At 39.4% G+C, this 12,936-nt stretch overlaps 2 protein-coding genes across 2 annotated transcripts; one reads left to right on the forward strand and one right to left on the reverse strand.

Moving 5' to 3' along the window:
- Positions 1–679: 679 nt before the first annotated feature.
- yy1a (YY1 transcription factor a) lies at positions 680–4,590 on the reverse strand. Its single transcript, XM_022221633.2, has 5 exons — positions 3,965–4,590; positions 2,598–2,748; positions 2,281–2,341; positions 1,935–2,093; positions 680–1,697 (listed from the first exon to the last, which is right to left on the reverse strand). Exons 1-5 carry the CDS (start codon positions 4,461–4,463, stop codon positions 1,515–1,517), a joined length of 1,053 nt encoding a protein of 350 aa, XP_022077325.1. The 5' UTR covers positions 4,464–4,590; the 3' UTR covers positions 680–1,514.
- A 2,679-nt stretch (positions 4,591–7,269) lies between these two features.
- Positions 7,270–11,978, forward strand: degs2 (delta(4)-desaturase, sphingolipid 2). The gene is made up of 3 exons (XM_022221611.2): positions 7,270–7,397; positions 10,245–10,987; positions 11,632–11,978. Exons 1-3 carry the CDS (start codon positions 7,316–7,318, stop codon positions 11,773–11,775), a joined length of 969 nt encoding a protein of 322 aa, XP_022077303.1. The 5' UTR covers positions 7,270–7,315; the 3' UTR covers positions 11,776–11,978.
- Positions 11,979–12,936: the final 958 nt, after the last annotated feature.

Consider the following 12,936-nt stretch of genomic DNA (forward strand, 5'->3'; position numbering starts at 1 on the left):
ATTTTTACGTGCTTCATGCCATCATTAAGGTCAGCCTCCTCACATCAGACCAATAAAATTACCAAACAGGCCACAGTGGACCATTGACACTGTTCGAATTAAATCAAACACACACTAAATTCTTCAGATCAATCATTCTGTGCTTCATGCACACACCCTCAGCATGGAAAACATGAAGAAATGCGTACGATGCAGCTGTTACAGGCCAAACCTGCTCTCCTTTAAGTTAGGCAGGTGTGTGTGTGTGTGTGTGTGTGTGCGTGCGCGTGTGTGTGTGTGTGAGAGACGTGAGGAGGAGCGCTGCAGCTGTGTATGTGTGTTGCAGAGACAAGTGTGGAAATGGAGGCAGAGCGAAATGCACCACAATGATATACAATAAAAAATTTAAAGTTTTAGCGCTAGCGCTGACTCAATGTGTTTCACTGCCGTGTTGCAGGCACTGTTTGGGAAGAAAGTATGTACTTAATTACAAGTTAAATAAAATCTTTCTGTGTAAATATCTCATGTTACAATGTGGACACCTTATAGTCAGGTGCGGCTTATGTGTACAAAACTTTCTTCTCTTTAAATTTAGTGGGTGCGGCTTTTATTCAGGTGCGCTCAATAGTCCGGAAATTACCGTATTTCTGAAATGAAGTATGCCCCAATATCCCAGTAAAAAGACCCATGGCTGCAGTAGTGACCTGAGTTGCTTTATTATTTGCCGTATTTGGAGCAGCTCCAGGATTTGCCTTTAAATGACACCTCTGTTACAAGAGCTGATTAATATTGCATGATTGAATGAGTTCCAAGCGTAAAAGGACAAATGACACTTTGTTGTATTGGTAGTGCAAGGAGGGAAAAACATTTTTAATCAGTGATCACTATTGAAAATCATATGGCTATTATCTACAAGATTCATATATTGCGTTGTAGAAAATGAAAATATGCAAAGACCACCCAATCTCCTCCTGAAACACACTCACATGAAGGAGAAACAGGGGAGGCAAAACAAACTGTGAAACCTCTTCCAAGAAGAGCTACAGGGACAATCTCACTACATACGTTACCACAGAGCTTATGTCAAACAGTGTACAATATGCACACTTGGGGGAAAGTACAAAATTGAAAAGGTGTCATTGCTGAGGATCAATGCAAATTTGACGGATATTGCAAAAACTTTTGAACTGGCTGTGTTAAGGTATAAATAAGTTTTTACGTGCAGATCCATGAATTAACGTCTTCACAAGAAGAAACCGTAAATTGTTCCATCCGGGTAGAGCCAAAGTAGGGTAGGAGGCCTGAGGGGTGTCAGGGTTCTCACAAGTTCCTTGTTCAAACCTCCATGTGTATATCAAAAAGTTCGCAAAAAAGGTAATTTCTCTTTAAACCTTTCATCTAGAGGCAATACAAAGGGACTTCATATCTCACAACAAAGCAGGCCATGGAACATTAGTTTGTCAAGGAGCAGAGATAAAGGTCAAATCCTCCAGTGTACGTTCACGTCGTTGCCATTAGCCTGGTTCATGGCTGTTTCACTGGTTGTTTTTGGCTTTGGCGTGTGTGAGGATGTGAGACTTCAGGTTGGTTGACTGGGCAAATTTTTTGTTGCAGCCATCAAAGGGACACACATACGGGCGGTCTCCAGTGTGAATACGCACATGTGTGCGTAAGTTAAAGTCCAGAGAGAATCGTTTGCCACAGCCCTCAAATGTGCACTAGAAAAGGAGAGAGAAGCTCATTTAATGCTGTTTCAACTTAGCTCACAAATAAGTGATGTCATTTTTCAATAGTCAGCATTTGAGTTGATGAAATGTGAGTACAACTGACACAATGTAAGTTCAACATTACACCATGTATTAGCATCTTTCTTTTTGTACCATTTAACTGAAAAGAAAAACATACAGCTTAAACAGAATACAAATAACAAGCACGGTATGCAGAAATAAACTCACCTGGAAGGGTTTCTCTCCTGTGTGTACAAGTTGATGTCTCTTCAGTTTTGAACTCTCCACAAATGCTTTACCACACTCTGCGCAGACGTGCACGCGAGGCCCGTGGGTATGCAAGTGTTTTCTCATGGCCGAGTTGTCCCTGAACATCTTGGTACATCCCTGAGGGGAGAGGAACACAGTGAAGCTGATCTCTCTAGAATCAGGCTAATACTCCTCATAGCATTTCAACAACCGACCCTATTCTCTGGAAGATAATATCAGTAACAAAGTATTGTTTGTGAATTTAACAGTAACTTTTTATACAGCACTCTATACACTCGTAAAGTAAACTGAACACCACACTCACTTTATGTGGACAGGCTATCGTCCTGGGTGCATCATCTTCTTTTACTTTTCTTGGCTTCATTCTGCAACAGAAAGTAAAGTGATCACATCACAAATTGTCTATAATGGATGATATTCACCTTATGTTATCATACAAACACTACAATTTCTTTAATAAAAAATAGCAGTTATATACTATAATTTTAATATATTTTAATAATACTTCTATTGTACTTTTAATATCATTTTTTAACTGGCTTTTAGTGAAGAAAACACGTTTTTATTTAGAGAACTGGCATTTGCACAAATAATTTAGCCTGTGAGAACGTTATCACTCACCGTGCAAACTCTGCCAGCTGTTTGGGGTCTGAGAGATCGATGCCTGGGATTCCTCCTGGAGGAAGCTTCTTCCCCGTCATGTATTCAGAATAATCTGGAGGTGAATTTTCTCCTGTGATTTGTTCCTCGTGATCTATGTCCTTCTTGTCATCTAAATTAAACAAAGACAGAGCAGTCAATAATAACAGCATTACCAGAAAAAAAGAAATGTGGAAGGAAACAATTACAGATGTAATTGATAAACCATTATCTAAAATCCCCTGAACTCCCCCTGCTGATAAATAACAGAACAGTAGGACAGAGAGTCTGTCTGGTTAGCTCATTTTTGTGATGCAACAAAACTGCTCAGCTGAAAGTTTAAAGTTGCAGCATTACATAAAAAGCAGCAACCATCAATCATACACTATAGACAGGTTTTCTATACATGATATATATATGTGTGTGTGCGCCAAACACAACTTTCACTGTCATCAAATGTGTCATGGTGCTTTTAGCAAGAATTTTGGTGAAAACAGAGGATTTTAAAAAATATGCTTATAATATACAACTTATGATCTGTACTTCTAAAGTAACAAAAAGGGCTTAAAATCTTGCAAATCTGTAAAAACTAAAAACTTTTAAGCTTCTCCCTGCATGTCACTAGTTCGCGTTCACGGGGCTGAATTGGGAATGGAAGACTCGCTCCAGTCTTTACAAACATACAGGCTTCTCACATATTCACAAACGAAATTTACTGACATTAAAATTGACAGGCACGCTAAAAATAATAACTCTTCAGCTTATTGTTATTTTTTAATCCGTGCAAGATTTGAATCAACCACTGAGAGTGAAGTGAATTTTGGTAAACCTCGGCAATAAAATTACACTTTTCATGATTGTCGCACGGTTCCAGCAAACACAGCAACTCCTTTTGGAAACAGGAATTAGTTCGCGTGGATATACTGAAATTATTAACCTATATAAGCATAAAACGTGGGTCTAAAGACCGAGAAGCGTAAAGTATGAGTGGTTCATGAAGGCACCACCTCCACCCTTATCGCTGAACTGAACTGCGCCACAGCGGCCTAGCGGAGTTAGCTGCACTCGCTCCCACACTCGCCGCCATCTTCGTCGGCCAAATAAACGCCATTTTTTCGGGCCGCCATACTTTCTAGACCAGGGAAATATGGCGGCGCCCATCGACACATAAAACATGGCTTCCAATAAAAACAAAAACATTTCAAATGGAGTTTAAGTGGCTCAGAGTTGGGAAATGGTCCCTACTTTAGCGGAGGACAAGGCCCCAGCTGGGCCCAGTCACACGACACACACGCTGAGAACAAAGCGAGGGGCAGCTTGCAGGAATTCACTCAGGACTCTGAACTTACCCGATGCCCACATAGTGACTGAAAATTCCCCCTCCAAAGTCTTTATCTGGACCTGCTTCTGTTCCCATTTTCTGCCCATTTCTCCCCCGCTCAGGTAGCTCTTTTTGCCCGCTTTCTTTCCGCTTCCAGTCTTCTTCATCCGGCCTGTTGACGAGCTTTTCCCGGCGACAGTAACCAGAGTCTGTTCGATATAGTCCTCCTCCACGGCGGGCACCGGGATGAGGATCTGGTCCTCGAAACCGTCATCCGTGTGCAGTTCAGAGTCATCCTCGCCCACCACCTCTTCCCTCGTTTGCACTAAAATCACCTCCTGGTGCGGATGAATCGAGTTGGGATCGTCCGTGTCGAGCGGCTGCAGAGCGATCATCGGCTGGTGCTCTCCGTCGTCTCCAACAACTGTTGTCTCGATTGTCTCTACTTCGATTTCGTGCAACTCCACTATTTCTGCTGGCATTTCGGACCCGTCCGTCTCTATGTACAGGGTGTCCCCCGACGCCATGATAAATTTTGTATTTCCTCCTACTTATATGCTATTATTTTTGCACTCTAGTCCTCCCTCCTGTCTACTCTCTGCCTTCCTCCTCCCTCTCCGACAACAACTCTACACTCGTGTACTCTCGTCGCCACAATGCTCCAGTTTTGAAGTCTCGCGTGATTTGGATCTAAACGTCCTGATATATGATACTAAATCATTACCTGTACCGTATATCTATCTATCTATCTATCTATCTATCTATCTATCTATCTATCTATCTATCTATCTATCTATCTATCTATCTATCTATCTATCTATCTACCTACCTATCTATCTATCTATCTATCTATCTATCTATCTATCTATCTATCTATCAACAAAATCTGTCTATTTTCATAATACACAAACTTGAAATCAGGGAATTCCTGGTATTTTGATTTTAAAATGACGTTGGTAATTAGTGGGTATTAAAATCTTTGCAACTTAAAATACTATTGCAAAAATTAGGAATACAAATAAATATATTATGTTTTGTCTGGGGTTAGTGTGCGTAGAAGGACAGTAACATTTTGAAAATAAAAGGACATCTAATGTATTGTAAATTGTTTCAGCAAAATAAGATATGCTGCATATATTTCTGCAATGGTGTCACTAATTCCACTTATCGTTAGTAGTTTAAAAAAACAAAACTGTTAATGCTTAGATGCATAGGTGAGTTAAAAATGACCCAATTAAGATTGTTTTCTTGCAATATCAATGTAATGAAAGTTTTTTTTCATTTCATATTTCAGCTCTTCCTCAAAAAACAGGCTTTTGATTTCATTCCTTTTACATTTGTAAGCTTCCTTTCATACTTTAAAAAAAATTGTAATATGTATATTGGGCTGCACAGTGCCGTAGTGGTTAGCACTTTCGCCTTGCAGCAAGAAGATCCCCGGTTCAAATCCCAGCCTGAGCCTGGGCTCTTTCTGCATGGAGTTTGCATGTTCTCCCTGAGCATGCGTGAGTTTTCTCCGGGTACTCCGGCTTCCTCCCACAGTCCAAAAATATGCTGAGGTTAATTGGTTACTCTAAATTGTCCGTAGGTGTGACTGTGAGTGTGATTGTCTGTCTGTATATGTAGCCCTGTGACAGACTGGCGACCTGTCCAGGGTGTCCTCTGCCTTCGCCTGAGTCAGCTGGGATAGACTCCAGCACCCCCTGTGACCCTAGTGAGGATAAAGCGATGTATAGAGAATGGATGGATATATATTCCTACCTCAAGCTCACTGATAATATACAGGAGGTGATGCAGTGCACAAACTTGGAGGGATGGAGAGTAGCTAGAGGAAATGAGTGGAAAAATGTCTACAAAATAGATGTTGATGTTCTTCTATTACTTTTCTGTGCAATATTCTCTTTCACTTATCACAATGTTCAAAATTTGTTATAAAGTGATAAATAAACACATTCTTGTGTGGACAAAATGTTATGGGTTATTGTAGAATTGGAGGACATTTTATGTCCCACAAATCAAATATCAAATAATCCATGTACAATACACACACACACACACACACACACACACACACACACACACACACACACACACACACACACATATATATATATATAAACAACTTGGAAAAAAGAAAGTTTGAAAATATTTTTTTAAAATACCAAATGAATCACGAGTTCCCCCTAAAATGCCATTTTCTTAATAAAATGCCCACCCTGATGATGACCACATTAAATCGCAAATAAAACTATTAAATATCAATTTAAATCTCCTTTTTGGTTCTGTTTTTTTCATTGACATCTCCTGTAATTGTGGGAAAAAATGAATTAACAAAACATTTTAAAAAATAATAAATTTTAAATCATATAAATAATATAATTTTGCATTGATCTTGTGTATCACATCATGTTAGCTTAACCTTTTTATCTGGTAGAAGAAGAAAACAGCGAATCACACGATACACTAGAAATAACATCATCAAACAGTTTTCCAAAAGAATGGAGAGTAAAGCTATGACCTCTCTTGTATTTTCATATTTTCATAATATTGTCAGCCTTGATTGAATGTCTCACGCTACCTCATATTGTCAGGATAAAATTAATTATTTTCATTTTGTCTTTACTGTTTTATATAAGAAAGTTTGTCCTCTTGATCAGCAGTAACAGGTAGTTAAATATTTAGCTTCTACTCCTGAGAAGAAAAAAAACCCTAACATTTGCATGGATTTGCAACCCTGTTACCGTGATTAGAACATGGTTAGCAAAAAGCAAATAAAACATGGAATCAAGCCTATTAAGCCTTTGATAGTTTATTACCTATTATTGGTGTAGATGTAGAAGAAAAATGTAAAAGCTTACTTTTCAAACTACTTCAAGCCAAAATGTCCTCCAATTTTGGAATGACCAACATATAATACAGACAAAAATACAAATTATTATTCTTAACCAAAATGACCATAATGGCATGAAAACACACTCATTCTTATGGTTATGTTTGACCTACTTATGGAACAGTGTTGGGTCCTTTCTCTCCTGCATCTCAAGGTTAAATAAACAGTGATGAACACCTTTTAAAAATGGTGTTGACAATGTGTTTATTTTTTTTATTTTTTTTGCAGTTATATTTTTCTATACTGTAGTATCATTAAAATCGTTTAACTTGTACTGAAACACAGTCAATATTACGTCCAGACATTACAGAGCATACACTGGAAGGCAGACTACATTTCAGCAGGCGCAAACTTTGTTCTTTCGCCTTTGGGGGAGGAGCTTAACAACACACCTTCCAGCCCGTGTGAGTGGGTGTGCACCGATACTGTGCAGGTTTGAGGACACACGCAGCGCCAGTTTGCTGCCTCTCACACACACACAGCAGAGTCATGGGGAAGACAGGTGGAAGAGGCGACTTTGAATGGGTCTACACTGACCAGCCGCACACCTCCAGGAGAAAGGAGATTTTAGGTAAGAAACAATCGAAAATTAACAAGCTTTGTTATCACACATGAATCCCGGGAGGTCCATTTATACTCAGCTGGGGTGAAAAGTTGAGCGTTTTTCCTGACTATACCCTATTTATAAAAGCGTAGCCGGTTAAACCTGTTTACTATCTGTTGCCTAACGTGTTCCGTCCAAAATGGATGCAGGAAAAACGGAGAAACTGTCATGAAACTTAAGACACATTGTTCGCTAAAATTCTTACCCATTAACGGAAGTTACACAAATTTTTTTCAGAGAAAGTAGAAATATCATTTAAAACTCCTTTTGATATTGACAAATTTTAAATTAGTAATAATGAATTTCCATTTTTTTGCACATAGATATGAAATATTAAATATCTCTCAGCAGCAAAGTCAGTAAACAAACTTCGCAACTCATTCCTTTATTTCATGGTTTGATCTTAAAGTGTAGATATTAGCGGTATAACTCAGTTTTGTAACTACTAAATATGATATTAATTTTAATCTGGTTCAAAATCTCACACAGGGCGATGAGTTCTTTTCTCCAAACCTACTTGCCTCTCTGTTATCTTCTTTTCTAACTTGTGACAATAACAGCATATCTGTAGCAGGTGCAGATGACAACGCCTTTAGGCTTGCTAGGTAACAAGACACATTCCCTGCTCATGATCAGCACAATGCTGCACTTGAAGTAAGAAGACGGGCTTTGTAAGAGTTCAGGAATCAGGGAGGATCCTTGAAAAGTACCCTTGATTCACCAAACTGCCTCAAACCACATGTTTTATCAGCAGTTGATTAATGCATGAAAATATTTGTCTTGTTTTGTATGTATGATCCCTCCTTGTTATATTATGTCAAGCATCTAAAATCAGTATCAATCATCTTTGGTTATCCGATTGGCTGTGTAATTCGAATGAAAACAGTTTAGCTGAACAAGATCGTCACCTGTTGATGTATATTTGATCCTGGGTTTGTACAGCAGTCGCTTGGCTGCTCGGGTGTGAAAGACGCATCTAAAGAGGTGACGGGATGTTTGACACCAGCAAAGCTATAAATTATTAAAGCGTTTTGTTTTAATTATCCTCCACCCTGCCCCGAGGCGACAGGCAGGTGGAGGTAAGTGTCAGAGGTCATTGTGCATTACATCATTTTAGTTTGTCATGTGGGATTTTTGGAATGGCGAGTGGTTTCATAGATTGAATGGCTCGTTGTTTGCTGTGTCTGCAGAGTTTTGGTGTAGAGCGGACTTTCAGGTCATAAAGTTTATATTATCCTCTGGTGTTCAAAGGACATCAATGCTTGTCATTACAATAGCAGTATTGCAATAATATTCATGGTTGAATGTTTGATAAATTTTTGCTGTGACTTGTAGCATCCTGCTAATCATTTTTTCTGTTGTTATCTGAGCCTGAAACCTTACACTGTTAAATTATCTGACAATGGGTCAACTTGAAATCCCATCATGGCTTTATAACAGGTTCTGCTTCTGTGAAGGTGGTTAACGTTTTTTTTTTTTTTTTATGATATCTGGTTATTGATTTAACTTAACACCATGTGACCAGGTTACACCAACATTTATAGTCCATAAACATAATTCTGATTAGCAGGAGTGGATTAGAGATGAGTTTACATGGAACAATAGATTTTAAAAAATGATATGAGGGCTTATGTGTGTGCGTTAATGAATTATTGTTTTAAAAGGAGTGGCTGTAGAGAAGCAGTGGATAATTCCTCTTGGCTAAAAATTAACTGAATATAAAGAGGGTTGTAAAAGGGAGACCTACAAACTTTAGGAAAATCACTGGAAGCTGGCCATGGTGTCTTTAAGCCCTAGGTTACCAAGGTGAGCACAATTTGCATGGACATTACACAAGTAAGCTCAAAGCAAATAAGCAGGTCACGTTTGCATGTAACATCCCCTGATGCAGTGACTGTCATTTAATGCATGATGGGATATGCTCCTGCAGCAGTCTGCATGCTGTGATCAGCTCCACCCCTGAGATCCTGAATTTTCGGTGGATTCATCACTCAATGCAACTTCTCCTTGCACTAAAGGTCTTAGCAGGAGCTATAAGGTGTGGCTAGTGTAACAAATCAGAACTTGTTTGTCTTAACGATTTGGTCATAGTGTAAAAGCTCCGTGGCGTCTCCCCAAGTTTTATTCCTCTCACCAAACAACACCTCTGCCAGTTTATAATTGGCAGAGGTGTCAACAGGCTCATCCCAAGAGAAGGGTGGCTTCATTGCAACATGCTCCACTGTGTTCTTTGAGAAGTAAGGTGTTGTGTGACACAACACTGCACAGAGTGTATAGAGTATACAATGCATACAGTGACTGTGACCCAGTAAAACATTAAGATCAAGCTTTTGAAAGTGTAACTAAAACAAAACGCTTTAATAATTCATAGCTTTGCTGGTGTCAAGCATCCCATCACCTCCTAGATATGTCTTTTACACCCGAGCAGCCAAGCGACTGCTGTACAAACCCAGGATCAAATATACATCAACAGGTTTCGATCTCGTTAAGCTAAACTGGTTTAAATCGAATTACATGAGGAATCAGATAATGAAGCTGATTTTAGATGCTTGATTAAATTTTTAAAAAGGAGGGATCATACATACAAAACAAGGCTTGGACAAATGTATTGATGTACTACTCAACTACAAATAAAACAAATGGAAGTCAGTTAGTCCCTCCTAAACAACTTTCTTTTATTTATTTTTTCATTGAAATGAATAATTTTTCTTCTATTCTCTTTCTCTTGTGCTTTTACCTCCTTTATTTTCTACAATGTCCTCATCTCTGGCTCTGTTTCTTTCCACCTCTCTTTCTACCTGCTTTGCTCTGAAGCTAAATACCCACAGATCAAGTCTCTGATGGGTCCAGACCCCCAGTTAAAGTGGGTGGTATCAGGCATGGTTCTAACCCAGCTCCTGGCCTGCTACCTGGTCCGCGACCTGTCCTGGAAGTGGATCTTCTTCTGGGCTTATGCCTTCGGAGGCTGCATCAACCACTCCCTGACTCTCGCTATCCATGACATCTCTCACAATGTGGCCTTCGGCAACAAGCTGGCGAAGTGGAACCGCTGGTTTGCCATGTGGGCCAACCTGCCCATTGGACTGCCCTACTCTGCCTCCTTCAAGAAGTACCACGTCGACCACCACCGGTATCTGGGAGGGGACCAGCTGGATGTTGACATCCCTACAGACCTTGAAGGATGGTTTTTCTGTACCCCTGCTAGGAAGGTCCTCTGGCTCTTCCTCCAGCCATTTTTCTATGCCCTGCGTCCATTAGTGGTCAATCCTAAACCAGTTGGTCAGCTGGAGATCCAGAATGCACTAGTTCAGCTTATAGTAGACCTAATTATCTACTATTTATGGGGGTTGAAGCCTATTGTTTACCTAATTGCAGGGTCTATCTTGTGCATGGGACTACATCCTATCTCTGGACATTTCATAGCTGAGCATTACATGTTTCTGAAAGGACATGAGACTTATTCTTACTATGGACCACTGAACTTGATCACCTTCAATGTCGGGTATCACATGGAGCACCACGACTTCCCCAGCATACCTGGCAGTAAACTACCTCAGGTGAGACTTTATTACGGGTATAAATCATGATTTAATTTCCACCAGGTGAACTTTGGACTTGAGTCATTAGTCCATCGTTAGAGCGTCGACACAGTTCCACTTCCATCAGATAAACTGTTACTAACTTGTCTTTCAGAATCTAAATAGAACGGGTACTGGCAAATACCACACGTCACCTTTTTTCCCCTCAAACAACTGCAAATATTTATCAGATGTAACGACAGGCTTTGTAAATGATTAACCGCTGCCTCTCTAGCTTGAGAAGTGATTCATTGTAGTTTCCAATGACTCTAATGAAACTTTGGTGAGAAAATCAGTGTTTGAATTGGAATAAAAAGTCAGAGTTCACTGAAATATTCATTAAACCTGTTAGTACTGAGATAAAGTACAAGGCCTTTACAAGAACATACTGTACAGTGTGCTATCCTGCTCCTGTTCAACAAAGCTGTGAAATGTCTGCTTCGACCAGCATTTGTGTCTATCTGATTGTCCCAGCAAAATAATGTTAGGTTGAATAAGATCTCAGTGTCACTCCACGGCCTGAGGTGCTGCAGACGCTTCGGCAGCTTCGACATGAGATGATTTGTGATTTACATTCTTTGTGTCTTCTAACCTCTCACCTCCTCATATTTTCTCGTTGGCAGGTTAAGGAGATAGCAGCAGAGTATTACGACTCTCTGCCCCAACACACTTCCTGGAGTCGGGTTTTATGGGACTTTGTGTTTGATGACAGCATCGGACCCTATGCTAGAATCAAAAGGGAGTACAAGCTAAACAAGAAGGAATAAATCTGACAATTAGATTTTCTACTAAACAGAAATGTGAATTTAATTTGTTAAAAATCCATTTACTTCAAAGAAAAGTCTTCATATTCTTTCAGTTTTTTCCATGCAGTGTACATAGCGTGTTTGACATTTTCATCTGTGTTCAGTTACTGCATGGTAAATGAATGTTCACTTTTTGAGTGCATAAGTACACCATTCATACAGATAAATTTCAACGTATGCAGCTGGATAGTTTTGCTTTTCTGTTATTTATTTATGCCTGTGTTCCTGCTATGAACAGGTGGCTCATTGTTGTGATATATTGATGACATTTCCTTCCACCATCACCAAGAAGGGCAAAAATAATGATGGAAAGCTACTAGTTCCTCTTCTGTAACTGGAAACAACAAATAATAGCATAAACCCAATTTCTATAGGATTAAATCTGTCACGAGATTGTACAGAGATGTCACTACCTCCTGCAGTTTCCTGCCTGTGCACAGTATTCAGGCTTTATAAGAGTTTCTAAATGTAACAATCCAAACACTCAACATCTCTCAGATTACCTAATACAATTTCATATCCATCATGCAGAACAGTGCTGAGGTGGAAAACGAGCATTGAAACTTACCTGTCAGTAAGAGGAGCCTTTTCTTCAGTGACGCCTCATTCTGCTTAACCATCGTGCTGTAAACCGTGTGATTACATCTACAGGGGGTAGACAAAATAACAGAAACAATGCAGTAAAATGCAAAACAAAAGTAGCTCTTTCGGAAATCTGATGAGGTTTAAATGTTTGGTAAAGTTTAATCGTTCAATTTTAAAGCTTGTAATTTCTTACGTTCATGAAATATTCAATTTAATCTGCATTTCTGACCATTTCTCATCTGGTTTTGGTCTCCCTTTGTGACTTTAAAGATTGCAACATGAATTATTTTTGGAGTGTTGCAGTATTGTTTTGATTGATTCACCTGAAGCAACATCTTGCAATCGCATATTAAGCCTCTGAAACAACAACAGCAGCAAAACAGCATTAGCAAAGAGGAGCGGTGATGGCAAGCCACTGCAAACAGCAAATCAACACTTCAGAATAATATTTTTCAAGCATTACTAAGTGGGTATTTACTGCAGGGCTACTGTATTGTGCAGTGTTGCTCTTATTTTGTCCATCCACTGTGCGTGTTG

This window comes from Acanthochromis polyacanthus, chromosome 1 (assembly GCF_021347895.1).
Source record: "Acanthochromis polyacanthus isolate Apoly-LR-REF ecotype Palm Island chromosome 1, KAUST_Apoly_ChrSc, whole genome shotgun sequence".
NCBI lineage: Eukaryota > Metazoa > Chordata > Actinopteri > Pomacentridae > Acanthochromis > Acanthochromis polyacanthus.